Here is a 27159-nt window from a genome sequence, read left to right on the forward strand (position 1 = left end):
GAATGATTGCATACACATCTGAAATTGCGCCCCTAGGAAGCTTGTTCAACTCCAAGATGCTCTCTATAGCTGTATTCGCAGGACTATGGGGAAATCCAGGTGTGTTAGCTCTGACAAAGTTTCTAGTCTGGACATAGCGGAAAAGTGGGATTGGGGAGATTGAACTTTTCCTGCAGCTGAGAAAAAGAGGCAAATGTATCATCAAATAATAATTGGGCGATATAACATATTTTCAATGTTGCCAACATCCTGAGGAAAGGTGCTGACAGTGGTGATAGTAACTCATGTTTATTTATCCTATACACAGGAGGCTGTTGAAGGGAGGACAGCACACAATAATTGCTGGAATGGAGTGAATGGATGGGTGCCAAGCACAATTAAGGTTCCACCAGCCACCAGTATACTACTATGATAAAATTCTGTCTTCTTAATATCAATTTTGATCTGTTTTGCAAGCAATAATCTCAGTTGGAGTTTGTTTGTTTGAAGCGTTCTTGAAACCACGTTTCTTGTTGTAGTTTTATAATGTCAGCTTGTATTCTACTTCATTTGTCTCATGCATGTTTTAATTCATCATTACAGTGTTTCCCCTCATTTTTGTAAGCAGCGGTGGCAAAGTTAGCCAAAGAATAACTTTGCTCCATTATTTTATTTTCTAGATACTTAATAATATCTGATTTTAGTCATTTAAGTTTACATTGAAAACATTTTACCATCCCAAATGTTTTTGAACCTTAAATTATACACTGAGTGTACAAAATGTAAAGAACACCTTCCTAATATTGAGTTATTTTTTTTCCCTCAGAACAGTCTCAATTAATCTGGGCATGGACTATACAAGGTGTCGAAAGCATTCCACATGTATGCTGGCCCATGTTGACCCCAATGCTTCCCATGGTTGTGTCAAGTTGGCTGGATGTCCTTTGGGTGGTGGACCATTCTTGATACACAGGAAACTGTTGAGTGGGAAAAACCCAGCAGCATTGCAGTTCTTGACAGAAACCTGGCGCCTACTACCATACTCTGTCCCAAAGGCCTTCCCTCTAGGGAAAAATGGGTTGTGCAAGAAATTAAAGAGAGATCCAAGGGCCAGAACGTTGATAAAACTATCAACATGGTAGCATGACTGCTTCTACGTGCAAAACATTAAGCCAGTTTCACTCAGTTGGTAGAGCATGGCACTTGCAACATCAGGATTGTGGGTTTGATTACCACTAAGGCCACCCATCTGAAAATGTATAAACAAACTACTGTAAGTCGCTTTAGATAAAAGAGTCTGCAACATGGCATATTATATATTATATTATTGAACAATGACAACAAATCCAGGTTATCGAAGTATTACCGTCACACGGTATACTCAATAAACTTCTTAAAATATCATTCCATTAGCGCTCTTGAGCACCTGCTGCTACACATGGAGAGGCCACTGATGCACAGTGCTGTGCAATCAAATCATTGATCATCGTCATCATCAATTGTGCCGACTACATCAAAATGCTAATTTTAAACTTCCTGGGTTATTGGGTTGTATACATGTTTCTTGCCGCAGATAAATGAACCCCAACTAAAATACATTGAAATAGTTTGAATGGTTAGCTTGACCTTAAAGCTATACATGACTTTGTACTAAAATCTCAATTGAACACCATGTCCACGAGACTTTAGGAATCAGTGGGTGCAGAGTACAGTACAGTATCTTGCAGAAACATATATTTTTAAAGGATTTTACAACATAGTTTAGTCTCATCTAGTAAGGAGAGAGAAAGAGGGGAATAGAGAGAGAGAGAGGGAGATAAAGAGAGGAATAGAGAGAGAGAGAGAGAGAGAGAGAGAGAGAGAGAGAGAGAGAGAGAGAGAGAGAGAGAGAGAGAGTGTCATGCAGGTGAAAGAGGACCCAAACGCGACTTAACAGAAACAGAGTTTATTAATGTTCAAAACGGAATAACTGAAATCCTCTAGATTTGTAGAAGGGAAAACAACTGGAGAAGCGGCCACAGACTGCAGGTCGCTTCGGGTAGGCGCAGGCCGTAGTCGACTGAGACACCTGCTCACACGCAGCGTCTGATGAAGGCACAAAACACGACAGGACAGGGTGATACACAATCACGGCAAAAAACACGACAGGACAGGGCGAAACGCAATCACAGCATGGTGAATACAATACAAGGAACCGACCGCACAGGAACGGAACACAAAGGAATAAATAGGGACTCTAATCAGGGGAAAGGATCGGGAACAGGTGTGGGAAGACTAAATGATGATTAGGGGAATAGGAACAGCTGGGAGCAGGAACGGAACGATGAGAGAAGAGAGAGCGAGAGAGTGAGAGAGGGAGGGGGAGAGAGAGGGCTAGAAGGAGGAAAGAACCAAATAAGACCAGCAGAGGGAAACGAATAGAATGGGAAGCACAGGGACAAGACAAGATAATAAATGACAAACATGACAGTACCCCCCCACTCACCGAGCGCCTCCTGGCGCTCTCGAGGAGGAACACTGGCGGCAACGGAGGAAATCATAGATCAAACGGTCCAGCACGTCCCGAGAAAGAACCCAACTCCTCTCCTCAGGACCGTAACGAAAAACGATAAAAAGGGAAACTAGGGTACTACTCTAAAAAAAAAAAATGAGAACTAGGGACAGACTGAGACACAGCAAGGGCAGGGACAAGAACAGGAGAGATGCGATGGCAGGGAACAGACTGAGACCCAGCAAGACCAGGAGCAGAAGCAGAAAAAAAAATTACCAGACTTCTTCTGCGCGCAGTCTGAACACGCAGCCACGAAACGGCGCGTGTCACGCTCCTGAGTCGGCCACCAAAAGCGCTGGCGAATAGACGCAAGAGTGCCTCGAACACCGGGATGACCAGCTAACTTGGCAGAGTGAGCCCACTGAAGAACAGCCAGACGAGTGGAAACAGGAACGAAAAGGAGGTTACTAGGACAAGCGCGCGGCGACGCAGTGTGCGTGAGTGCTTGCTTAACCTGTCTTTCAATTCCCCAGACTGTCAACCCGACAACACGCCCATAAGGAAGAATCCCCTCGAGATCAGTAGAAGCCACAGAAGAACTAAACAGACGGGATAAGGCATCAGGCTTGGTGTTCTTGCTACCCGGACGGTAAGAAATCACAAACTCGAAACGAGCGAAAAACAACGCCCAACGAGCTTGACGGGCATTAAGTCGTTTGGCAGAACGGATGTACTCAAGGTTCTTATGGTCTGTCCAAACGACAAAGGAACGGTCGCCCCCTCCAACCACTGTCGCCATTCGCCTAGGGCTAAGCGGATGGCGAGCAGTTCACGGTTACCCACATCATAGTTGCGCTCAGATGGCGACAGGCGATGAGAAAAATAAGCGCAAGGATGAACCTTATCGTCAGACTGGAAGCGCTGGGATAGAATGGCTCCCACGCCTACCTCTGAAGCGTCAACCTCGACAATAAATTGTCTAGTGACGTCAGGAGTAACGAGGATAGGAGCGGACGTAAAACGTTCTTTTAGAAGATCAAAAGCTCCCTGGGCGGAACCGGACCACTTAAAACACGTCTTGACAGAAGTAAGAGCTGTGAGAGGGGCAGCAACTTGACCGAAAGGCTTACGAATGAAACGCCGATAGAAATTAGCGAAACCTAAAAGCGCTGCAACTCGACACGTGACCTTGGAGCGGGCCAATCACTGACAGCTTGGACCTTAGCGGAATCCATCTGAATGCCTTCAGCGGAAATAACGGAACCGAGAAAAGTAACGGAGGAGACATGAAAAGAGCACTTCTCAGCCTTTACGTAGAGACAATTCTCTAAAAGGCGCTGTAGAACACGTCGAACGTGCTGAACATGAATCTCGAGTGACGGAGAAAAAATCAGGATATCGTCAAGATAGACAAAAACAAAAATGTTCAGCATGTCTCTCAGAACATCATTAACTAATGCCTGAAAAACAGCTGGCGCATTGGCGAGACCGAACGGCAGAACCCGGTACTCAAAATGCCCTAACGGAGTGTTAAACGCCGTTTTCCACTCGTCCCCCTCTCTGATGCGCACGAGATGGTAAGCGTTACGAAGGTCCAACTTAGTAAAGCACCTGGCTCCCTGCAGAATCTCGAAGGCTGATGACATAAGGGGAAGCGGATAACGATTCTTAACCGTTATGTCATTCAGCCCTCGATAATCCACGCAGGGGCGCAGAGTACCGTCCTTCTTCTTAACAAAAAAGAACCCCGCCCCGGCCGGAGAAGAAGAAGGCACTATGGTACCGGCGTCAAGAGACACAGACAAATAATCCTCGAGAGCCTTACGTTCGGGAGCCGACAGAGTATAGTCTACCTCGAGGAGGCGTGGTCCCTGGAAGGAGATCAATACTACAATCATACGACCGGTGAGGAGGAAGGGAGTTGGCTCGGGACCGACTGAAGACCGTGCGCAGATCATGATATTCCTCCGGCACTCCTGTCAAATCGCCAGGTTCCTCCTGAGAAGTAGGGAGAGAAGAAACGGGAGGGATGGCAGACATTAAACACTTCACATGACAAGAAACGTTCCAGGATAGGATAGAATTACTAGACCAATTAATAGAAGGATTATGACATACTAGCCAGGGATGACCCAAAACAACAGGTGTAAACGGTGAACGGAAAATCAAAAAAGAAATAGTCTCACTGTGGTTACCAGATACTGTGAGAGTTAAAGGTAGTGTCTCAAATTTGATACTGGGAAGATGACTACCATCTAAGGCAAACATGGGCGTAGGCTTGTCTAACGGTCTGAAAGGAATGTTATGTTTCCGAACCCATGCTTCGTCCATGAAACAACCCTCAGCCCCAGAGTCAATCAAGGCACTGCATGTAGCACCCGAACCGGTCCAGCGTAGATGGACCGACATAGTAGTACAAGATCTAGATGAAGAGGACTGAGTAGTAGCGCTCACCAGTAGCCCTCCGCTTACTGATGGGCTCTGGCCTCTTACTGGACATGAATTAACAAAATGTCCAGCAACTCCGCAATAGAGGCACAGGCGGTTGGTGATCCTCCGTTCCCTCTCCTTATTCGAGATGCGAATCCCTCCCAGCTGCATGGGCTCAGTCTCAAAGCCAGAGGAGGGAGATGGTTGCGATGCGGAGCAGGGAAACACCGTTGATGCGAGCTCTCTTCCACGAGCCCGGTGACGAAGATCTACCCGTCGTTCTATGCGGATGGCGAGAGCAATCAAAGAGTCCACATCTGAAGGAACCTCCCGGGAGAGAATCTCATCCTTAACCACTGCGTGGAGTCCCTCCAGAAAACGAGCGAGCAGCGCCGGCTCGTTCCACTCACTAGAGGCAGCAAGAGTGCGAAACTCAATGGAATAATCCGTTATGGACCGTTCACCTTGGCATAAGGAAGCCAGGGCCCTAGAAGCCTCCCCACCAAAAACTGAACGGTCAAAAACCCGAATCATCTCCTCTTTAAAGTTCTGGAATTTGATAGAGCAATCAGCCCTTGCCTCCCAGATAGCTGTGCCCCATTCTCGAGCCCGGCCAGTAAGGAGTGAAATGACGTAAGCAACCCGAGCTCTCTCTCTAGAGTATGTGTTGGGTTGGAGAGAGAACACAATCTCACACTGCGTGAGAAAGGAGCGGCACTCAGTGGGCTGCCCGGAGTAGCAAGGTGGGTTATTAACCCTGGGTTCTGGAGGCTCGGCAGGCCAGGGAGTAACAGGTGGCACGAGACGTAGACTCTGGAACTGTCCAGAGAGGTCGGAAACCTGAGCGGCCAGGTTCTCCACGGCATGGCGAGCAGCAGACAATTCCTGCTCGTGTCTGCCGAGCATGGCTCCTTGGATCTCGACGGCAGTGTAACGAGCGTCTGAAGTCGCTGGGTCCATTCCGTGGTCAGTTCCTTCTGTCATGCAGGTGAAAGAGGACCCAAACGCGACTTAACAGAAACAGAGTTTATTAATGTTCAAAACGGAATAACTGAAATCCTCTAGATTTGTAGAAGGGAAAACAACTGGAGAAGCGGCCACAGACTGCAGGTCGCTTCGGGTAGGCGCAGGCCGTAGTCGACTGAGACACCTGCTCACACGCAGCGTCTGATGAAGGCACAAAACACGACAGGACAGGGTGATACACAATCACGGCAAAAAAACACGACAGGACAGGGCGAAACGCAATCACAGCATGGTGAATACAATACAAGGAACCGACCGCACAGGAACGGAACACAAAGGAATAAATAGGGACTCTAATCAGGGGAAAGGATCGGGAACAGGTGTGGGAAGACTAAATGATGATTAGGGGAATAGGAACAGCTGGGAGCAGGAACGGAACGATAGAGAGAAGAGAGAGCGAGAGAGTGAGAGAGGGAGGGGGAGAGAAAGGGCTAGAAGGAGGGAAAGAACCAAATAAGACCAGCAGAGGGAAACGAATAGAATGGGAAGCACAGGGACAAGACAAGATAATAAATGACAAACATGACAGAGAGAGAGAGGAATAGAGAGAGAGAGAGGAGAGAGAGGAGAGAAAGAGAGGAATAGAGAGAGAGAGAGAGAGAGAGAGAGAGAGAGAGAGAGAGAGAGAGAGAGAGAGAGAGAGAGAGAGAGAGAGAGAGAGAGAGAGAGAGAGAGAGAGAGAGAGAGAGAGAGAGAGAGAGAGAGAGAGAGAGAGAGAGAGAGAGAGAGAAGAGAGGAATAGAGAGAGAGAGGGAGAGAAAGAGAGGAATTGAGAGAGAGAGAGAGAGAGAGAGAGAGAGAGGGGGGAGAGAAAGAGAGGAATAGAGAGAGAGAGAGAGAGAGAGAAAGAGAGGAATAGAGAGAGAGAGAGAGAGGGAGAGAAAGAGAGGAATAGAGAGAGAGAGAGAGAGAGAGAGAGAGAGGGGGAATAGAGAGAGAGAGAGGGGGGGAATAGAGAGAGAGAGAGAGAGAGAGAGAGAGAGAGAGAGAGAGAGAGAGAGAGAGAGAGAGAGAGAGAGAGAGAGAGAGAGAGAGAGAGAGAGAGAGAGAGAGAGAGAGAGAGAGAGAGGAGAGAGAGAGATAGAGAGAGAGAGAGAGAGGGGGAATAGAGAGAGAGAGAGAGGGGGAATAGAGAGAGAGAGAGAGAGAGAGAGAGAGAGAGAGAGAGAGAGAGAGGAGAGAGAATAGAGAGAGAGAGAGAGAGAGGAGAGAGGGAGAGAAAGAGAGGAATAGAGAGAGAGAGAGGGAGAGAAAGAGAGGAATAGAGAGAGAGAGAGAGGGGAGAGAAAGAGAGGAATAGAGAGAGAGAGAGAGAGAGAGAGAAAGAGGAATAGAGAGAGAGAGAGGGAGAGAAAGAGAGGAATAGAGAGAGAGAGAGAGAGAGAGAGGGAGAGAAAGAGAGGAATAGAGAGAGAGTGAGAGGGAGAGAAAGAGAGAGAGGATTATTCACCTGTTCACCCCTATGGAGGGAGTTCATCCAAGTATTCTTTGCATGCTTTAGTACCAAACACTTTTTGAAATTCTTGCAATGTGCAGTAGATACCAGATGTTATAACATCAGGCCATAGTTGAGATGCCATGTTCATACATAGCACCTTGGCAGGAAAGTCTATAGCGATATTACCTGTACAAAATCAACATTTTATGGGAATGAAGGAACCCAACTAAACCTACCACATGTCACTCCCATGGGACAGTGGATATTGTGGATATGCCTTCTGTAGGCCTCTACAACTGAACAGTTGTATAACAGCCAAATTCGCACGCACAGGCGTGCACACACATATACCCCCCCACACACACACACACCCTCCCATTTCGGGAGGCTGTTTTCGTGAAAACACCTTGGGCTGAATGGCATCTGAAAAGATGTTGACATATTTTCAGCAATCAACCATCAAACCCTGACCCGACTGGTTTCATGCTTCTCCCTGGTATCTTTCATCAGAGACCTCTTATCTTCCCTTCTGTTCCTCCCCTCCCACCATGTCCAACAGCACCCTCCATCACTCGCTTGCTCCCCGTGATAAAGGCGAGGAACGATGAAGAGACACACGACTGTGTGTCTGTGGAACAGCTCTTCAACTTTGCACCCCCTATCTATCTATCTATCTATCTATCTATCTATCTATCTATCTATCTATCTATCTATCTATCTATCTATCTATCTATCTATCTATCTATCTGTCTATCTGTCTGTCTGTCTGTCTGTCTGTCTGTCTGTCTGTCTGTCTGTCTGTCTGTCTGTCTGTCTGTCTGTCTGTCTGTCTGTCTGTCTGTCTGTCTGTCTGTCTGTCTGTCTGTCTGTCTGTCTGTCTGTCTGTCTGTCTGTCTGTCTGTCTGTCTGTCTGTCTGTCTGTCTGTCTGTCTGTCTGTCTGTCTGTCTGTCTGTCTGTCTGTCTGTCTGTCTGTCTGTCTGTCTGTCTGTCTGTCTGTCTGTCTGTCTGTCTGTCTGTCTGTCTGTCTGTCTGTCTGTCTGTCTGTCTGTCTGTCTGTGTGTATACAGTGCCTTGCGAAAGTATTCGGCCCCCTTGAACTTTGCGACCTTTTGCCACATTTCAGGCTTCAAACATAAAGATATAAAACTGTATTTTTTGTGAAGAATCAACAACAAGTGGGACATAATCATGAAGTGGAACGACATTTATTGGATATTTCAAACTTTTTTAACAAATCAAAAACTGAAAAATTGGGCTGCAAAATTATTCAGCCCCCTTAAGTTAATACTTTGTAGCGCCACCTTTTGCTGCGATTACAGCTGTAAGTCGCTTGGGGTATGTCTCTATCAGTTTTGCACATCGAGAGACTGAATTTTTTTCCATTCCTCCTTGCAAAACAGCTCGAGCTCAGTGAGGTTGGATGGAGAGCATTTGTGAACAGCAGTTTCCAGTTCTTTCCACAGATTCTCGATTTGATTCAGGTGTGGACTTTGACTTGGCCATTCTAACACCTGGATATGCTTATTTTTGAACCATTCCATTGTAGATTTTGCTTTATGTTTTGGATCATTGTCTTGTTGGAAGACAAATCTCCGTCCCAGTCTCAGGTCTTTTGCAGACTCCATTCCAGAATGGTCCTGTATTTGGCTCCATCCATCTTCCCATCAATTTTAACCATCTTCCATGTCCCTGCTGAAGAAAAGCAGGCCCAAACCATGATGCTGCCACCACCATGTTTGACAGTGGGGATGGTGTGGTCAGGGTGATGAGCTGTGTTGCTTTTACGCCAAACATAACGTTTTTCATTGTTGCCAAAAAGTTCAATTTTGGTTTCATCTGACCAGAGCACCTTCTTCCATATGTTTGGTGTGTCTCCCAGGTGGCTTGTGGCAAACTTTAAACGACACTTTTTATGGATATCTTTAAGAAATGGCTTTCTTCTTGCCACTCTTCCATAAAAGCCAGAGTTGTGCAATATACAACTGATTGTTGTCCTATGGACAGAATCTCCCACCTCAGCTGTAGATCTCTGCAGTTCATCCAGAGTGATCAGGGGCCTCTTGGCTGCATCTCTGATCAGTCTTCTCCTTGTATGAGCTGAAAGTTTAGAGGGACGGCCAGGTCTTGGTAGATTTGCAGTGGTCTGATACTCCTTCCATTTCAATATTATCGTTTGCACAGTGCTCCTTGGGATGTTTAAAGCTTGGGAAATATTTTTGTATCCAAATCCGGCTTTAAACTTCTTCACAACAGTATCTCGGACCTGCCTGGTGTGTTCCTTGTTCTTCATGATGCTCTCTGCGCTTTTAACGGACCTCTGAGACACAGTGCAGGTGCATTTATACGGAGACTTGATTACACACAGGTGGATTGTATTTATCATCATTAGTAATTTAGGTCAACATTGGATCATTCAGAGATCCTCACTGAACTTCTGGAGAGAGTTTGCTGCACTGAAAGTAAAGGGGCTGAATAATTTTGCACGCCCAATTTTTCAGTTTTTGATTTGTTAAAAAAGTTTGAAATATCCAATAAATGTCGTTCCACTTCCTGATTGTCTCCCACTTGTTGTTGATTCTTCACAAAAAATACAGTTTTATATCTTTCTTTGAAGCCTGAAATGTGACAAAAGGTTGCAAAGTTCAAGGGGGCCGAATACTTTCGCAAGGCACTGTATATACTATATGTGTATGTCAACAGTAGCCTTCGTAGTTCCGATAGCTCCTCACAGTGCTCTTGGCCTCCATACTGGGAAAGTCCTATGCCATTGTTTCTGTTCACTGAGTAAGAACACTGAGAGAATATTTGGCATTGTGTCTGTTCACTGAGTAAGAACACTGAGAGAATATTTGCCATTGTCTCTGTCCACTGAGTAAGAACACTGAGAATATTTGGCATTGTGTCTGTTCACTGAGTAAGAACACTGAGAGAATATTTGGCATTGTCTCTGTCCACTGAGTAAGAACACTGAGAGAATATTTGGCATTGTCTCTGTCCACTGAGTAAGAACACTGAGAGAATATTTGGCATTGTGTCTGTTCACTGAGTAAGAACACTGAGAGAATATTTGGCATTGTGTCTGTTCACTGAGTAAGAACACTGAGAGAATATTTGGCATTGTGTCTGTCCACTGAGTAAGAACACTGAGAGAATATTTGGCATTGTGTCTGTTCACTGAGTAAGAACACTGAGAGAATATTTGGCATTGTGTCTGTCCACTGAGTAAGAACACTGAGAGAATATTTGGCATTGTGTCTGTTCACTGAGTAAGAACACTGAGAGAATATTTGGCATTGTGTCTGTTCACTGAGTAAGAACACTGAGAGAATATTTGGCATTGTGTCTGTTCACTGAGTAAGAACACTGAGAGAATATTTGGCATTGTGTCTGTCCACTGAGTAAGAACACTGAGAGAATATTTGGCATTGTGTCTGTTCACTGAGTAAGAACACTGAGAGAATATTTGGCATTGTGTCTGTCCACTGAGTAAGAACACTGAGAGAATATTTGGCATTGTGTCTGTTCACTGAGTAAGAACACTGAGAGAATATTTGGCATTGTGTCTGTCCACTGAGTAAGAACACTGAGAGAATATTTGGCATTGTGTCTGTTCACTGAGTAAGAACACTGAGAGAATATTTGGCATTGTGTCTGTTCACTGAGTAAGAACACTGAGAGAATATTTGGCATTGTCTCTGTCCACTGAGTAAGAACACTGAGAGAATATTTGGCATTGTCTCTGTCCACTGAGTAAGAACACTGAGAGAATATTTGGCATTGTGTCTGTTCACTGAGTAAGAACACTGAGAGAATATTTGGCATTGTCTCTGTCCACTGAGTAAGAACACTGAGAGAATATTTGGCATTGTGTCTGTCCACTGAGTAAGAACACTGAGAGAATATTTGGCATTGTGTCTGTTCACTGAGTAAGAACACTGAGAGAATATTTGGCATTGTGTCTGTCCACTGAGTAAGAACACTGAGGCATTGTGTCTGTTCAATAAGAACACTTATTTGGCATTGTGTCTGTCCACTGAGTAAGAACACTGAGAGAATATTTGGCATTGTGTCTGTAAGAACACTGAGAGAATATTTGGCATTGTGTCTGTTCACTGAGTAAGAACACTGAGAGAATATTTGGCATTGTCTCTGTCCACTGAGTAAGAACACTGTATTTGGCATTGTGTCTGTTCACTGAGTAAGAACACTGAGAGAATATTTGGCATTGTGTCTGTCCACTGAGTAAGAACACTGAGAGAATATTTGGCACTGTTCACTGAGTAAGAACACTGAGAGAATATTTGGCATTGTGTCTGTCCACTGAGTAAGAACACTGAGAGAATATTTGGCATTGTGTCTGTTCACTGAGTAAGAACACTGAGAGAATATTTGGCATTGTGTCTGTCCACTGAGTAAGAACACTGAGAGAATATTTGGCATTGTGTCTGTTCACTGAGTAAGAACACTGAGAGAATATTTGGCATTGTGTCTGTTCACTGAGTAAGAACACTGAGAGAATATTTGGCATTGTGTCTGTTCACTGAGTAAGAACACTGAGAGAATATTTGGCATTGTGTCTGTGAGAGAATATTTGGCACTGAGTAAGAACACTGAGAGAATATTTGGCATTGTGTCTGTCCACTGAGTAAGAACACTGAGAGAATATTTGGCATTGTGTCTGTTCACTGAGTAAGAACACTGAGAGAATATTTGGCATTGTGTCTGTCCACTGAGTAAGAACACTGAGAGAATATTTGGCATTGTGTCTGTTCACTGAGTAAGAACACTGAGAGAATATTTGGCATTGTGTCTGTTCACTGAGTAAGAACACTGAGAGATTGTGTCTGTTCATATTGAGAGAATATTTGGCATTGTGTCTGTTCACTGAGTAAGAACACTGAGAGAATATTTGGCATTGTGTCTGTTCACTGAGTGAACACTGAGAGAATATTTGGCATTGTGTCTGTCCACTGAGTAAGAACACTGAGAGAATATTTGGCATTGTGTCTGTTCACTGAGTAAGAACACTGAGAGAATATTTGGCATTGTGTCTGTTCACTGAGTAAGAACACTGAGAGAATATTTGGCATTGTGTCTGTCCACTGAGTAAGAACACTGAGAGAATATTTGGCATTGTGTCTGTTCACTGAGTAAGAACACTGAGAGAATATTTGGCATTGTGTCTGTTCACTGAGTAAGAACACTGTGTAACGATCAAACAGTGGTGAAGTAAGGTTCTGAGGACCAAAGCGCAGGGTGGTAAGTGTTCATATTTTTAATAAAGTAACTGAACACTGAACAAAACAATAAAGGACAAACAAACAGTCCCGTAAGGTGAATGGAAAAAACACTAAACAGGAAATAATCACCCACAAAACACAGGTGGGAAAAGGCTACCTAAGTATGATTCTCAATCAGAGACAACGAACAACACCTGCCTCTGATTGAGAACCATACCAGGCCAAACACAAAACTACATCATAGAAAAAAGAACATAGACAACCCACCCCAACTCACGCCCTGACCAACCTAAAACAAAGACATAATAAAGGAACTAAGGTCAGAACGTGACACACTGAGATTATATTTGGCATTGTGTCTGTTCACTGAGTAAAAGCACTGAGTTGCCATGTCCTTTTCAATAGACTTTCTCTTACTCTTTACCCAATATATTGATGTCACAGTGATTACTTATCATACCTGTGATCTATATTATATTCAGGTTGATAGATGCTTCATATACATCACTGTAAATGTGTCCATTTCTATGCTTGTATTGGTCTGAACGAAATGTGGGATCATTCTACTGTGCTTCCTCTCTCTTTCTCTCTTCTAGTCTAGAATGTAATGTCAACCACATTCTTTATGTAGATCTCTCTCTCTACCTCATTCTCTCTTTATCTGTGCTTTCTTTCTCTCTCTCTCCCTCCTCTCTGTATCTCCTCTCTCTTTCTGTCTCTCTCCCTCCTTCTCTCTCCATCTCCTCTCTCTTTCTGTCTCTCTCTCCATCTCTCTCTTTCTGTCTCTCTCTCCCTCCTCTCTCTTTCTGTCTCTCCTCATGATCTTTCTCTCTCTCCTCTCCATCTGACCTTTGTAACTGCTTCCCTCTTACCCCTAGGCCCTCATGTTGTCTCTTTGTCTCTGTCTCTCCAGAGATCTGAAACTGGATAATATTCTGCTGGATGCACAAGGCCACTGTAAACTGGCTGACTTTGGCATGTGTAAGGAGGGGATCCTCAATGGAGTCACCACCACCACCTTCTGTGGGACCCCAGACTACATCGCTCCGGAGGTAACCCACACTTATCTGGAACAGTCTGACAGTACTCAACCACCCATTCATCTGTGACAGTACTCAATCACCCATTCATCTGGGACAGTCCTACATTACTCAACCACCCATTAATCCGGTAAAGTCTGAGAGTACTCAACTACCCATTCATCTGGGACAGTCGGACAGTACTCAACTACACATTAATCTGGGACAGCCTGACAGTACTCAAACACCCATTCATCTGGGACAGTCTGACAGTACTCAACCACCCATTCATCTGGGGCAGTTTTACAGTACTCAACCACCCATTCATCTGGGACGGTTTTACAGTACTCAACCATCCATTCATCTGGGACAGTTTTACAGTACTCAACCACCCATTCTTCTGGGACAGTTTTACAGTACTCAACCACCCATTCTTCTGGGACAGTTTTACAGTACTCAACTACACATTCATCTGGGACAGTCTGACAGTACTCAACCACCCATTCATCTGGGGCAGTTTTACAGTACTCAACCACCCATTCATCTGGGACGGTTTTACAGTACTCAACTACACATTAATCTGGGACAGCCTGACAGTACTCAACCACCCATTCATCTGGGACAGTCTGACAGTACTCAACCACCCATTCCTCTGGGACAGCCTGACAGTACTCAAACACATATTTATCTGGGACAGTCTGACAGTACTCAACCACACATTTATCTGGGACAGTCTGACAGTATTCAACCACCCATTAATCTGGGACAGTCTGACAGTACCTAACCACCCATTCATCTGTGACAGTCTGACAGTACCTAACCACCCATTCATCTGTGACAGTCTGACAGTATCTAACCACCCATTAATCTGGGACAGTCTGACAGTACCTAACCACCCATTCATCTGTGACAGTATGACAGTACCTAACCACCCATTCATCTGTGACAGTCTGACAGTACCTAACCACCCATTCATCTGTGACAGTATGACAGTACCTAACCACCCATTAATCTGGGACAGTCTGACAGTACCCACCCACCCTTTTATCTGAGACAGTCTGACAGTATTATTATCATGTACTGTACTCTTTCTATACCCTCTACTCTGCCCTCGCCCTCACTCTTTCATCCACCCATGTTTTAAATTAAAAAAATATATAACCTTTGTCTTAAAAATAAAATCCACTCACTATCACCCACTCACTCACATAATCCATCAGTTAAACTCATGTACTCATTTCTTCCACTCATTCTCTCACTATATCATCCCTAATAATATTATGTTCCCCTTTACTACCATATTGATCCTGTCATAGTGTAGATGGTGTTACAGTGTTTCCTGTCCCCCTGTGTGCTTTAGATCCTACAGCATATTGTGTTTTAGGTGGTGTTACAGTGTTTCCTGTCCCCATGTATATTTTAGATCCTACAGAAGCTTGTGTATGAGATGGTGTTACATTGTTTCCTGTCCCCCTATGTGTTTTAGATCCTACAGGAGCTAGAATATGGCCCCTCTGTGGACTGGTGGGCTCTGGGGGTGCTTATGTACGAGATGATGGCTGGTCAGCCCCCCTTTGAGGCCGACAATGAGGATGACCTGTTTGAGTCCATTCTCCACGATGATGTCCTCTACCCAGTGTGGCTAAGCAAGGAGGCAGTCTCCATCCTCAAAGCGGTCCGTGACCTACAGAATACCTACCTGTTCTATACCTACATGCTACCTTATATAATGTTACTTACCCTACATTATTCATCTCATATGCATATGTATATACTGTACTCTACATCATCGACTGCATCCTTATGTAATACATGTATCACTAGCCACTTTAACTATGCCACTTTGTTTACTTTGTCTACACACTCATCTCATATGTATATACTGTACTCGATACCATCTACTGTATGCTGCTCTGTACCATCACTCATTCATATATCCTTATGTACATATTCCTTATCCCCTTACACTGTGTATAAGACAGTAGTTTTGGAATTGTTAGTTAGATTACTTGTTGGTTATCACTGCATTGTCGGAACTAGAAGCACAAGCATTTCGCTACACTCACATTAACATCTGCTAACCATGTGTATGTGACAAATACAAATTGATTTGATTTGATTTCTAATCTGCCCGTATCTCTAACTATCCCTCTTTACTCTCCTCTTTTTCCCCTTCTCCACCTCTTTTTATTTTCTTCATATCTCTTCCTCTCATTTCTCTGCTTCATCTGTTCTGACACCTTATTGTCTCCTACACCTCCCTTTCCTCCTCCTCCCCCTCCTTGTCATCCTCCTCCTCCTTGTCATTCTTCACCTCCTCCTCTTCCTTTTCCTCCTCCTCCTCATCCTTCTCCTCCTCCTCCTCCTTCTCCTTTTCTGCCTCCTTTTCCTCCTCCTCTTCCTCCTCATACTCCTTGTCATCCTCCTCCTCCTCCTCCTCCTTTTCCTCCTCGTCCTCCTCCTCCTTGTCATCCTTCTCCTCATCTTCTTCTTCCTCCTAATACTCCTCCTACTCCTCCTTCTCTTCCTCCTCCTTCTCCTCTTCCTCCTCCTCCTCCTCTTCTTCCTAATCCTCCTTGTCATTCTTCTCTTCCTCCTCCTCTTCCTCCTCCTCCTCCTATTATTTCTCCTCCTTGTCATTCTTCTCCTCTTCTTATACCTCCTAATTCTCTTCCTCCTCCTACTTCTCCTCCTCTTCTTCCTAATCCCACTCCTACTTCATCTCCGCTTCCTCCCCCTCATAATCCTCCTCTTCCTCCTCCTCCTCCTTGTCATCCTTCTACCCCTCCTCTTCCTCCTCCACCTCCTCCTAAGCCTCCTCCTCCTGATCCTCTTCCTCCTCCTCCTCCTCCTAAGCCTCCTCCTCCTATTCCTCCTAATCCTCCTCCTCCTACTCCTCCTCCTCCTCCTCCCACTCCTAGTCATCCGCCTAGTCCTTGTCATCCTCCTCCTCTTCCTCATAATCCTCCTCCTCTTCCTTCTCCTCCTTTTCATCCTACTCCTGCTCATCCTCCTCCTAGTCCTCATTTTCCTCCTCTTCCTCCTCCTCCTCCTCCTAAGTCTCCTCCTCCTTCTCCTCCTAATCCTCCTCCTACTCCTCCTCCTCCTCCTACTCCTCCTCCTCTGCCTCCTTCTTGTCATCCTCCTCCGCCTCCTTTTCTTCCTCCTCCTCTCTTCCTACTCCTTGTCATCCTCCTCCTCCTTTTCCTCCTCGTCCTTCTCCTTGTCATCCTTCTCCTCATCTTCTTCTTCCTCCTAATCCTCATCCGACTCCTCCTTCTCTTCGTCCTCCTTCTCCTCTTCCTCCTCCTCTTCTTCCTAATCCTCCTTGTCATTATTCTCCTCTTCCTCCTCCTCCTCCTCCTCCTCCTATTCTTTCTCCTCCTTGTCATTCTTCTCCTCTTCTTATTCCTCCTAATTCTCCTCCTACTCCACCTTCTCTTCCTCCTCCTCTTCCTCCTCCTTCTCCACCTCATCTTCCTCCTCCTACTCCTCCTCCTCTTCTTCCTAATCCCACTCCTACGTCATCTCCGGTCCTAATGGTCACATTACCCAGCCCAATGGCCCTACTGGTCACATTAGCCAGCCCAGTGGTCCTAATCGTCACATTACCCAGCCCAGTGGTCCTAATCGTCACATTACCCAGCCCAGTGGTCCTAATGGTCATTTCTGACCTCTGTATTATCTTCACAATGACCACAGAGCAGACCTGTCTGCACCACTTGACTTTCTCAACCTCTCACTCTTGCTCTTTCACCTCCATTTCTCTCTTCCTTGCATTTACTTCATGGCCTCATGCTCCCAAGGGGGCCAAGGGGGCCAAGGGGAAAAAGTCAAGTAAGTTTAGTACATTTAATTTTCTTCCTCCTTTATTCATCGTCCTGTTTTCCTGTCATGTAGTTCATGACGAAGAGTCCAAACAAGCGTCTGGGCTGTGTGATCACCCAGGGCTTGGAGGAGGCCATCAAGGTTCATCCCTTCTTCAAGGAGATGGACTGGGTTCTGCTGGAGCAGAAGAGGGTCAAACCACCCTTCAAACCTCGCATTGTGAGTATCAGCACACATAGCCCAGACAATTTACAGTGAAGTTGCCTGTAGATGCTTGGTTCTTGGTTCAGTTTAGCAGTATCCACACGAATGGTCAAGGTTAGGATTGAGGCAGGGGAAACTGATCCTAGATCTGCACCTAGGGTAGACTTCACCCCGGAGTGTGTCTGAGGTCTTAGGGAACATATCATGCTGTAGGTTTTAGGGCCCCTAATGTTCCACCCTCACCATTATTAACCCCTAACCTTCAGCATACTAAATATCACCAAAGCTTCAATCTTAATAGTATGTTGAGAACTCTGGAACCTAGTTTTATTTAACCTTCATATAACATGACCCGGAACAACTCCTGGGCTCTGTTATGGTTATGTGGTTAGGACTTTGCTGATAGCTACTTTATTGAGGGAAAATGTACTTACTATGACTTAGATACACTATATAACACAAGTATGTGGACACCTCTTCAAATTAGTGGATTCAGCTATTTCAGTCACAGCAGTCGCTGACAGGTGTATAAAATTGAGAACACAGCCATTCAATCTCCATAGACATACCTTGGCAGTTCGAATGGCCCTACTGGAGAGCTCAGTTTCTTTCAATGTAGACCCGTCAAAGTATGTCACCTTTCTAGCAAGTCAGTCTGTCAAATTTCTGGCCTGCTAGAGCTGCTCTGGTCAACTGTAAGTGCTGTTATTGTGAAGTGGAAACGTCAAGGAGCAACAACATCTCAGCCGCGAAGTGGTAGGCCACACAAGCTCACAGAACAAGACAGGTGAGTGCTGAAGCACGTAGCTGTGAAAAATCATCGGTCCTTGGTTGCAACACTCAGTACCAACTGCCTCTGGACGCAACGTCAGCACAAGAACTGTTCATCAGAAGCTTCTTGAAATGAGTTTCCATTGCCGAGCAGCCGCACACAAGCTTAAGATCAGCATGCGCAATGCCAAGCGACGTCTGGAGTTGTGTAAAGCTCGCCGCCATTGGACTCTGGAGCAGTGGAAACACGTTTTCTGGAGTGATGAATCACACATCTGGGTTTAGCAGATGCCAGGAGAATGCTACCTGTCCCAATGCATAGTGCAAACTGTGATGTTTGGTGGAGGAGGCTGTTTTTCATGATTCGGGCTAGGCCACTTAGTTACAGTGAAGGGAAATCTTAATGTTACAGCATACAGTGACATTCTAGACGATTCTGTGCTTGCAACTTTGTGGCCACAGTTTGGGGAAGGCTCTTTATTGTTTCAGCATGACAATGCCCCCGTGCACAAAGCAAGGTCCATATAGAAATGGTTTATTGAGATCGGTGTGGAAGAACTTGACTGGCCTTGACCTCAACCCCATCAAACAACTTTGGGATGTATTAGAATGCTGACTGCGAGCCAGGCCTAATCGCCCAACATCAGTGCCCGCTGTTGTGGCCCAACATGCTGTTGTGGCTGAATGGAAGCAAGTCCCCGCAGCAATGTTCCAACATCTAGTGGAAAGCCTTCCCAGAAGAGTGGAGGCTGTTGTAGCAGCAAAGGGGGGACCAACTCCATATTAATGCCCATGAGTTTGTTACGAAATGTTCGACGAGCAGGTGTCCATATACTTTTGGTCATGTAGTGTATGTGGTTGTCCCATCTAACTATCTGAAGAATGCACTAACTGTAAGTCGCTCTGGATAAGAGTGTCTGCTGAATGACTCAAATGTAAATGACCTGTATAGCTAGATACCTGCTGGACATGGGGTACTATGAAATACCTAATGGAGTGTGAGGGGAAGGGTATGTCCTGTTTCCATTCACACAGAGAGGGGACGATGAGCACCTCAACGAATCACACAACGTGATCACTCCATCCAAATCTATATGTTAATCAGCCTTGTTTTATCATTACTTTATCAAATAAGGTCTAATTTTTTGGCAGTCATCATCCTGTACTATCTGACTCTCATGCTCCTTTCTTTCTCCTTCCTTCCTTCATTCCTTCCTTCCTTCCTTCCTTCCTTCCTTCCTTCCTTCCGTCCGTCCTTCCTTCCTTCCTTCCTTCCTTCCTTCCTTCCTTCCTTCCTTCCTTCCTTCCTCCTTCCGTCCTTCCGTCCTTCCTTCCTTCCTTCCTTCCTTCCTTCCTTCCTTCCTTCCTTCCTTCCTTCCTTCCTTCCTTCCTGCTCCTGTACAGAAAACTAAAAGGGACGTGAACAACTTTGACCAGGACTTCACTCGCGAGGAACCTGTCCTCACCCCAGTAGAAGACGCCATTATTAAGCAGATCAACCAAGACGAGTTCAAGGGTTTCTCCTACTTTGGAGGCGAGGAGAATCTGTCCTAAGGCCTGCACACACACCAACACACACACACACACCAACACACACACACCAATACACACACACACACACACACACACACACACACACACACACACACACACACACACACACACACACACACACACACACACACACACACACACACACACACACACACACACACACACACACACACACACACACACACACACACACACACACACACACACACACACACACACACACACACACACACACCAGCACACAAACAAACACGTATAGACACACATACATGCAGGAACACTGACATACACACAAATTTAAGAACACACATACAAACATACATACATACATGCAAACCCATGTATTTTCTCCCATGCAGACATACAGAATTATAAAATACACACAGAGTAAATTATTACTTTCACACACTCATATAAAACTCCGGCCATTAGGGCCTCAGATTAGTACCAAGTTCAAAACCTAAACCAGACCATCTACAGAGCTCTACCAGTATCTGTCTGTATGTCTGTCTGTCCATCAGTGCATGTTTTCTAAGTTACAAACCAATGTAATTCAAGAGTAGGTCAGATAGGAAGCCCATCTGCTTTATTATCAAGGTCCTATTGGCTCATCCAGATCAGAGTGGTGGATCAAACCACACTCCTTGTGGTGGAGGGTGGCCCTAGGATTGGCCCCCTGACACTGAATATAGCCTGGCCCTTGCCCCACTGGCCCGGGCTGATAACAGTGATGAAAGCTCCTCACAATCCAGCCCCAGATTGTCACAAGGCCCTTTCCAGTGGACTATGAAATGTACAGGGAATGTTTGTGTGTATATAAGGATTTAAAGGTCAGGGGTTATGTGTGCTTTGGGCAGGGGTCCTGTTCGACATGGTCTCCTTACAATAGATCAGACTTTCAACTGTTTCGTCAACCATCCTAGTTCCTCAGTGAGTATATGATACTGAACTAATTATATTATTACATGAATCTGTAATTTCTTAAGCTGTCCTGTAAATTTATCATTGTCCTAGAATGTCCTCCTTCTCTGCCATGTTTAAACTGGATGTACTAGAAGGTCCTCCTTCTCTGCCATGTTTAAACTGGATGTACAAGAATGTCCTCCTTCTCTGCCATGTTCAAACTGGATGTACTAGAATGTACTCCTTCTCTGCCATGTTTAAACTGGATGTACTAGAATGTCCTCCTCCTCTGCCATGTTTAAACTGGATGTATTAGAATGTCCTCCTCCTCTGCCATGTTTAAACTGGATGTACTAGAATGTCCTCCTCCTCTGCCATGTTTAAACTGGATGTACTAGAATGTCCTCCTCTGCCATGTTTAAACTGGATGTACTAGAATGTCCTCCTCTGCCATGTTTAAACTGGATGTACTAGAATGTCCTCCTCTGCCATGTTTAAACTGGATGTACTAGAATGTCCTCCTCCTCTGCCATGTTTAAACTGGATGTACTAGAATGTCCTCCTCTGCCATGTTTAAATGCAAAAAAAAAACAAATCCATAGAACCAATGATTGTATTTAAAAAAGCTAAAAACCGATTGGTTCTCAGTGTCAATAAAAAGAGAAGTCTGTTTCAAAGTTTCCTCAAGATCAAAACGACGGCAGAATTAGAATAAGTCCATGTACAGTACATCAAATGCCCATTGTGTGTAGCTGCAGATCAGTTACATATTGTAGATATGCCCACAGTGTTATGGTAGTCTAGCTTCATGTATTCCAAATGAATGTCATGGGTTTCAATGTGGACGAATGTGCTTGTATGCATGAGTGATGGTGGGGATGCAACTGAATGTATCGGGTCTGTTTGTGTGTGTGTGTGTGTGTGTGTGTGTGTGTGTGTGTGTGTGTGTGTGTGTGTGTGTGTGTGTGTGTGTGTGTGTGTGTGTGTGTGTGTGTGTGTGTGTGTGTGTGTGTGTGTGTGTGTGTGTGCGTGCGTGCGTGCGCGTGCGTGCGTGTGTGCGTGTGTGAGCGTGCGTGTGTCAGTAAGTATACTGCACGTACGCTAGTTTGTGTGAGTCTGTTTGTGCGTGTGCGACATAGGCAGTGGGTTCATGAGAAGGGCCCTCTTGAAGCTTTAACATTTCATTGTGTGTTTTATTTTATTGTGTGTTTTATTTTATTGTGTGTTTTATTTCATTGTGGGTTTTATTTCATTGCGTGTTTTATTTTATTGTGTGTTTTATTTCATTGTGTGTTTTATTTCATTGTGTGTTTTATTTCATTGTGTTTTATTTCATTGTGTTTTATTTCATTGTGTTTTATTTCATTGTGTTTTATTTCATTGTGTCTTTTATTTTATTGTGTGTTTTATTTCATTGTGTGTTTTATTTCATTGTGTGTTTTATTTCATTGTGTTTTATTTCATTGTGTCTTTTATTTTATTGTGTCTTTTATTTCATTGTGTCTTTTATTTTATTGTGTGTTTTATTTCATTGTGTGTTTTATTTCATTGTGTGTTTTATTTCATTGTGTTTTATTTCATTGTGTTTTATTTCATTGTGTTTTATTTCATTGTGTTTTATTTCATTGTGTGTTTTATTTCATTGTGTCTTTTATTTTATTGTGTGTTTTATTTCATTGTGTGTTTTATTTCATTGTGTGTTTTATTTTATTGTGTCTGTTTTATTTCATTGTGTGTTTTATTTTATTGTGTGCTTTATTTGTCGTGATTTTACTGGATTGTCTTGTTGCTCAGTGTCTGAAATCCTGGATTTCCCTGCTATGCAACAAGACTCACAATCATGTGGGGGAAGGCATCACCAGATATCTGTGTCTTTCCCTCTGTACAGACCACCTTGTATATAGAAGCCTGTGGACTTCTTGGAGAAATAGAGGTATCATCTATTGCATGGTTATGCATATGATGTTATTGTGTATTAATAGAATATGAAAAAGTGACAATGTCCATGTGCAATATTCTATGTCTGTCTGTCTGTTTTTGGTTTCCTTTGCTCTCTTGCCAGGTGTCTTCGCTGTTAATCCTCCCACTGACTCTTGCTGTTGTTCTGTATGGTTTTAACAGTGTATGCATGGCTGTTTTCATTTGCCTGTCGTTAACCCCATTGATAGCCATGTCTATGTGCTTCCTTCAGAGTGTTCCATCAAACCACCTCTCCACCCCTCTCCTTGCCCTCTCTCAACTCTTTTGAAAAAAGGTCAACATTTCCTATAGCATATCTCTTTAAAAAGGTCAACATTTCCTGTAGCATATCTCTTTAAAAAGTCAACATTTCCTGTAGCATATCTCTTTAAAACAGGTCAACATTTCCTACAGCATCTCTTTTTAAATAAGGTCAACATTTCCTGTAGCATATCTCTTTGAAAAAAGGTCAACATTTCCTGTAGCATATTTCTTTAAAAAGTCAACATTTCCTGTAGCATATCTCTTTGAAAAAAGGTCAACATTTCCTATAGCATCTCTTTTTAAAAAGTAAACATTTCCTACAGCATATCTCTTTAAAAACTCAACATTTCATATAGCATATCTCTTTAAAAAGTCAACATTTCCTATAGCATATCTCTTTAAAAAGTCAACATTTCCTAAAGCATATCTCTTTAAAAAAGGTCAACATTTCCTGTAGCATATCTCTTTAAAAAGTCAACATTTCCTGTAGCATATCTCTTTGAAAAAAGGTCAACATTTCCTATAGCATCTCTTTTTAAAAAGTAAACATTTCCTACAGCATACCTCCTTAAAAAGTCAACATTTCCTATTGCATATCTCTTTAGAACATTAATATTACCAAAGGTAGTAAATCTATTGGATTCATGAAGCTTATAGAAACCATCGACCTTCTAATGCATTCAAGCCAAATAACTCTCTGGCCAAGATACTGTATGTGATATTGTAAGCCTACACCAAATCAAGGTAAAGTCAAATCTACTGTCATATTCTGTCAGTAGAACACAAAAAGAACAATGTTGGTTTGTTATGATATTGCAAGTTGTACATTCCATTTTAGAGTAGAAACTTGAAAGTAACTTTCAAATGTTGGATTCATAACAGTAGGACTATTTGCAATTGAAGAGGTAGTGTAGTAGTGATAGTATGACTACTGTAGAAGTAGCAGTAGCAGTTGTTATTGTAGTAGTAGTAGTAGTAGTTATTGTAGTATTATTAGTAGCATGTATAACAGTGCTAGTGCTACTAGTACTAGCAATTATGCTATGGGGAGCAGGAGTAACTGCAGCAACAGTGGTTGTAGCAGCGTTAATAGGTGACGGTATCATGGAATCAACTGTCAAAAAAGACTGATGCCCCTGCCCCACACACACCACTGCATGAAGGCCGCTCATACACCCAAAGCAATACTGATGCCCCTGACCCACACACACCACTGCATGAAGGCCGCTCATACACCCAAAGCAATACTGATGCCCCTGCCCCACACACACCACTGCATGAAGGCCGCTCATACACCCAAAGCAATACTGATGCCCCTGACCCACACACACCACTGCATGAAGGCCGCTCATACACCCAAAGCAATACTGATGCCCCTGACCCACACACACCACTGCATGAAGGCCGCTCATACACCCAAAGCAATACTGATGCCCCTGCCCCACACACACCACTGCATGAAGGCCGCTCATACACCCAAAGCAATACTGATGCCCCTGACCCACACACACCACTGCATGAAGGCCGCTCATACACCCAAAGCAATACTGATGCCCCTGACCCACACACAACACTGCATGAAGGCCGCTCATACACCCAAAGCAATACTGATGCCCCTGCCCCACACACACCACTGCATGAAGGCCGCTCATACACCCAAAGCAACCACACCTTTGAAACAGCTGCACCTATGTCAATTAATCACATGACCCCCAACATGAGAACAGTGTTAAAGAGAGGACATTTGTGTTTTGTTTTGTAAGATGGCAGACGCCCGTCCTACTCCGACCCATATGGACGGTGTCCCTAGAGGTCCAAAATGCTCCATGCCAAATCCTTAACTCCAACTTTCTATGGTCCTTCTTTTATTGTGTACTTTTTAAACTGTTTGTAAAAGGAAGAAAACAACTCATAGGAAACTCACTTGTCTGTTGTAAGGTCAGTGAAGCAGATGAATGAGTACAATGTACATTGTTGAAGAAGTACATCTGGCGGAATATTATGTGTTTGTTACATACAATAGAATAAAAGACACAGTGGTGGGCCACATGCATTATATTACTGTATGTACCTCTGTACATGTAGGGTTTCCTAATGGAGACTACTTCTGTAATAAAAGCATGCTCATTTAAGAATATCTATTGGAATGTCTTTTTAATCCAGAACGACATTGATTCTGGGTCTGGGAATCTGGACAATAGTATTGGACTTCTGGTTTCTGTATTGTGAAGCTTTCTATGTACAGTTTGTCACCTGGCTATTTTATTTTGAAGTCCTTTGGCATTCATTACTGTATGTCATTGTAAGCATTTTGGCTGTGGGCCAAAAGGATGTGAATGTGTACTGTTGGTTTTTGGAACTTATTAAATATAATGATGTCAAATCAAATAGTGCATTTGCTTGTTTTAGGGCTAATTTCTGTTCAGTGATAATCAAAATGTATGCAAAAGATACCCAGGTCTCAATGGGACTCCCTGCTACAATAAAGGTAAAAAAGCTCTCTATGAAACACTGTTTACATTGCCAGATTGGGTTGAGTGTATATAGAGTACTGTACAGTGTCCATAAGTGACCACTGTTGGAATGTACTCTGAGATACACACAGTTAAAATGATAACACGATGTGCCATTAATCATTGACCGATGTTGCCACATTTGGGTATTCTTCCCTTTCAAAGCAAATGTTGTATTCCACACTAGTGTCATGGAAACAGAATATTTAGACCAGGGATGGGCAACTTTGATGGGGGTGGGGGCCACAATAAAACGAAACTCCTCATGAGAGGCCGCAGTTGTTCATGGGTCTGCGTACCCACATCCAAAGTTGTGAAGTTCATTTCATGCAATTCTACTCATTTTGCCATGGGGCGAAGAGAAATGTTGGCAGTTTTTAACATGAAAAACGGATGATCAATGGACCCCAGCCTGGTTGCTTACTACAAGTTTTGATAGCTGCGGCTAGACTAATTTACCAATCTACAAATTGGCTAATTGAGTGACTGGTAATGCAAAACCACATTTTGAAGTTGCACCTTGTGTAATTCTATTACTCTAACTCTCAACAGTAGGCTGAGACTCCTTTACCAAATGGCACCTTCTATCTACATTGATCTACTGTTCTGTATCCTAGCATCGCTTCCCTTCCTTATTTTTTCTACAATATTCGGCAAATATGTTTGAGAAGGATGGCAGTTTATATATTAGTTATAATGGGTCACAGTGACCTAAGAATTTTTCACATATTTGTCATTTAGCAGACACTCTTATCCACAGCAATTTATAGGGGCAATTAGGGTTAAGTGCCTTGCTCAAGGGCCTATCAACAGATTTTTCATTAGTCAGCTCAGTGATTTGAACTGGTGACCTTTTGGTAATGGGCCCAACAATCTTAACCGATAGGCTACCTAGTGCCCTCAACTCAGTGAACCTTCAGTTTACTTGTTTAATCCTTGAGGTGAATTATTTGAATCACAAAGCTGTTTAGACAGGCAGCCCAATTCTGATCTTTTGATCACTCTTTGGTCTTTTGACCAATCAGATGCCTGTGCAGCCCATTAACAGTCTGAAGAAAGATGAAACATCACAGCAGCTGACGTTTTTATCAATACATTTCAGTCGATTGGAATAGATGATTGTCACAGGGTTGATGTTTTTCTTGTTTATCTCATTTTCTGTCTGTCTTCTCCCTCCCCCTCTTTCACCCTCTCCCCCTTCCACCCCCCACTCCCATCCTCTCCCCGACCTCCTCCAAACCCTCCGCCCTCACCCACCCTCTCCCCCTCCTCCTCCACCCTCCTTCTCCCATTCTCTCTTCCTTCTACTTTCCCTCCCACTCCTCTCAGCTTTCCCCCTTGCCCTCCTCTCTTTCCCTTCTCTCTCCCACTTCTGTCTGTCTGTTGACTCTCTCTCTCCCTCCTTTCTCCCGTACAATATATTTTACAGTATGTTTTGCTCATCAAAGTGTCAGTCGTTAAGGACAGGACTATGTATATCACATCTGAAATGTCAAAATAAAATAAAATAAACATCTTCCTCAACATTTCGGAATGGGT

General features: G+C 43.9%; 1 protein-coding gene and 1 long non-coding RNA gene across 4 annotated transcripts in view; both read left to right on the top strand.

The window, feature by feature from the left end:
• LOC124038633 (protein kinase C epsilon type-like) overlaps nt 1-20096 on the top strand; it is a 290126-nt gene extending 270030 nt beyond the window's left edge. For all 3 annotated transcript variants that reach the window (XM_046354712.1, XM_046354713.1, XM_046354714.1), the window contains 4 exons: nt 13519-13657; nt 15111-15299; nt 17525-17671; nt 19832-20096. In XM_046354712.1, the coding sequence (XP_046210668.1) occupies nt 13519-13657; nt 15111-15299; nt 17525-17671; nt 19832-19981 (625 nt within the window). In that variant the 3' untranslated portion in view covers nt 19982-20096. The remainder of the gene's footprint in view (nt 1-13518; nt 13658-15110; nt 15300-17524; nt 17672-19831) is intronic.
• A 2438-nt stretch (nt 20097-22534) lies between these two features.
• LOC124037333 lies at nt 22535-25495 on the top strand. The gene is made up of 2 exons (XR_006839161.1): nt 22535-23205; nt 23312-25495. It is a non-coding gene; the product is annotated as an uncharacterized LOC124037333 (long non-coding RNA).
• Nucleotides 25496-27159: the final 1664 nt, after the last annotated feature.

The sequence above is a fragment of the Oncorhynchus gorbuscha genome, linkage group LG06 (genome assembly GCF_021184085.1).
Source record: "Oncorhynchus gorbuscha isolate QuinsamMale2020 ecotype Even-year linkage group LG06, OgorEven_v1.0, whole genome shotgun sequence".
In the NCBI taxonomy this organism is placed as follows: Eukaryota; Metazoa; Chordata; class Actinopteri; order Salmoniformes; family Salmonidae; genus Oncorhynchus; species Oncorhynchus gorbuscha.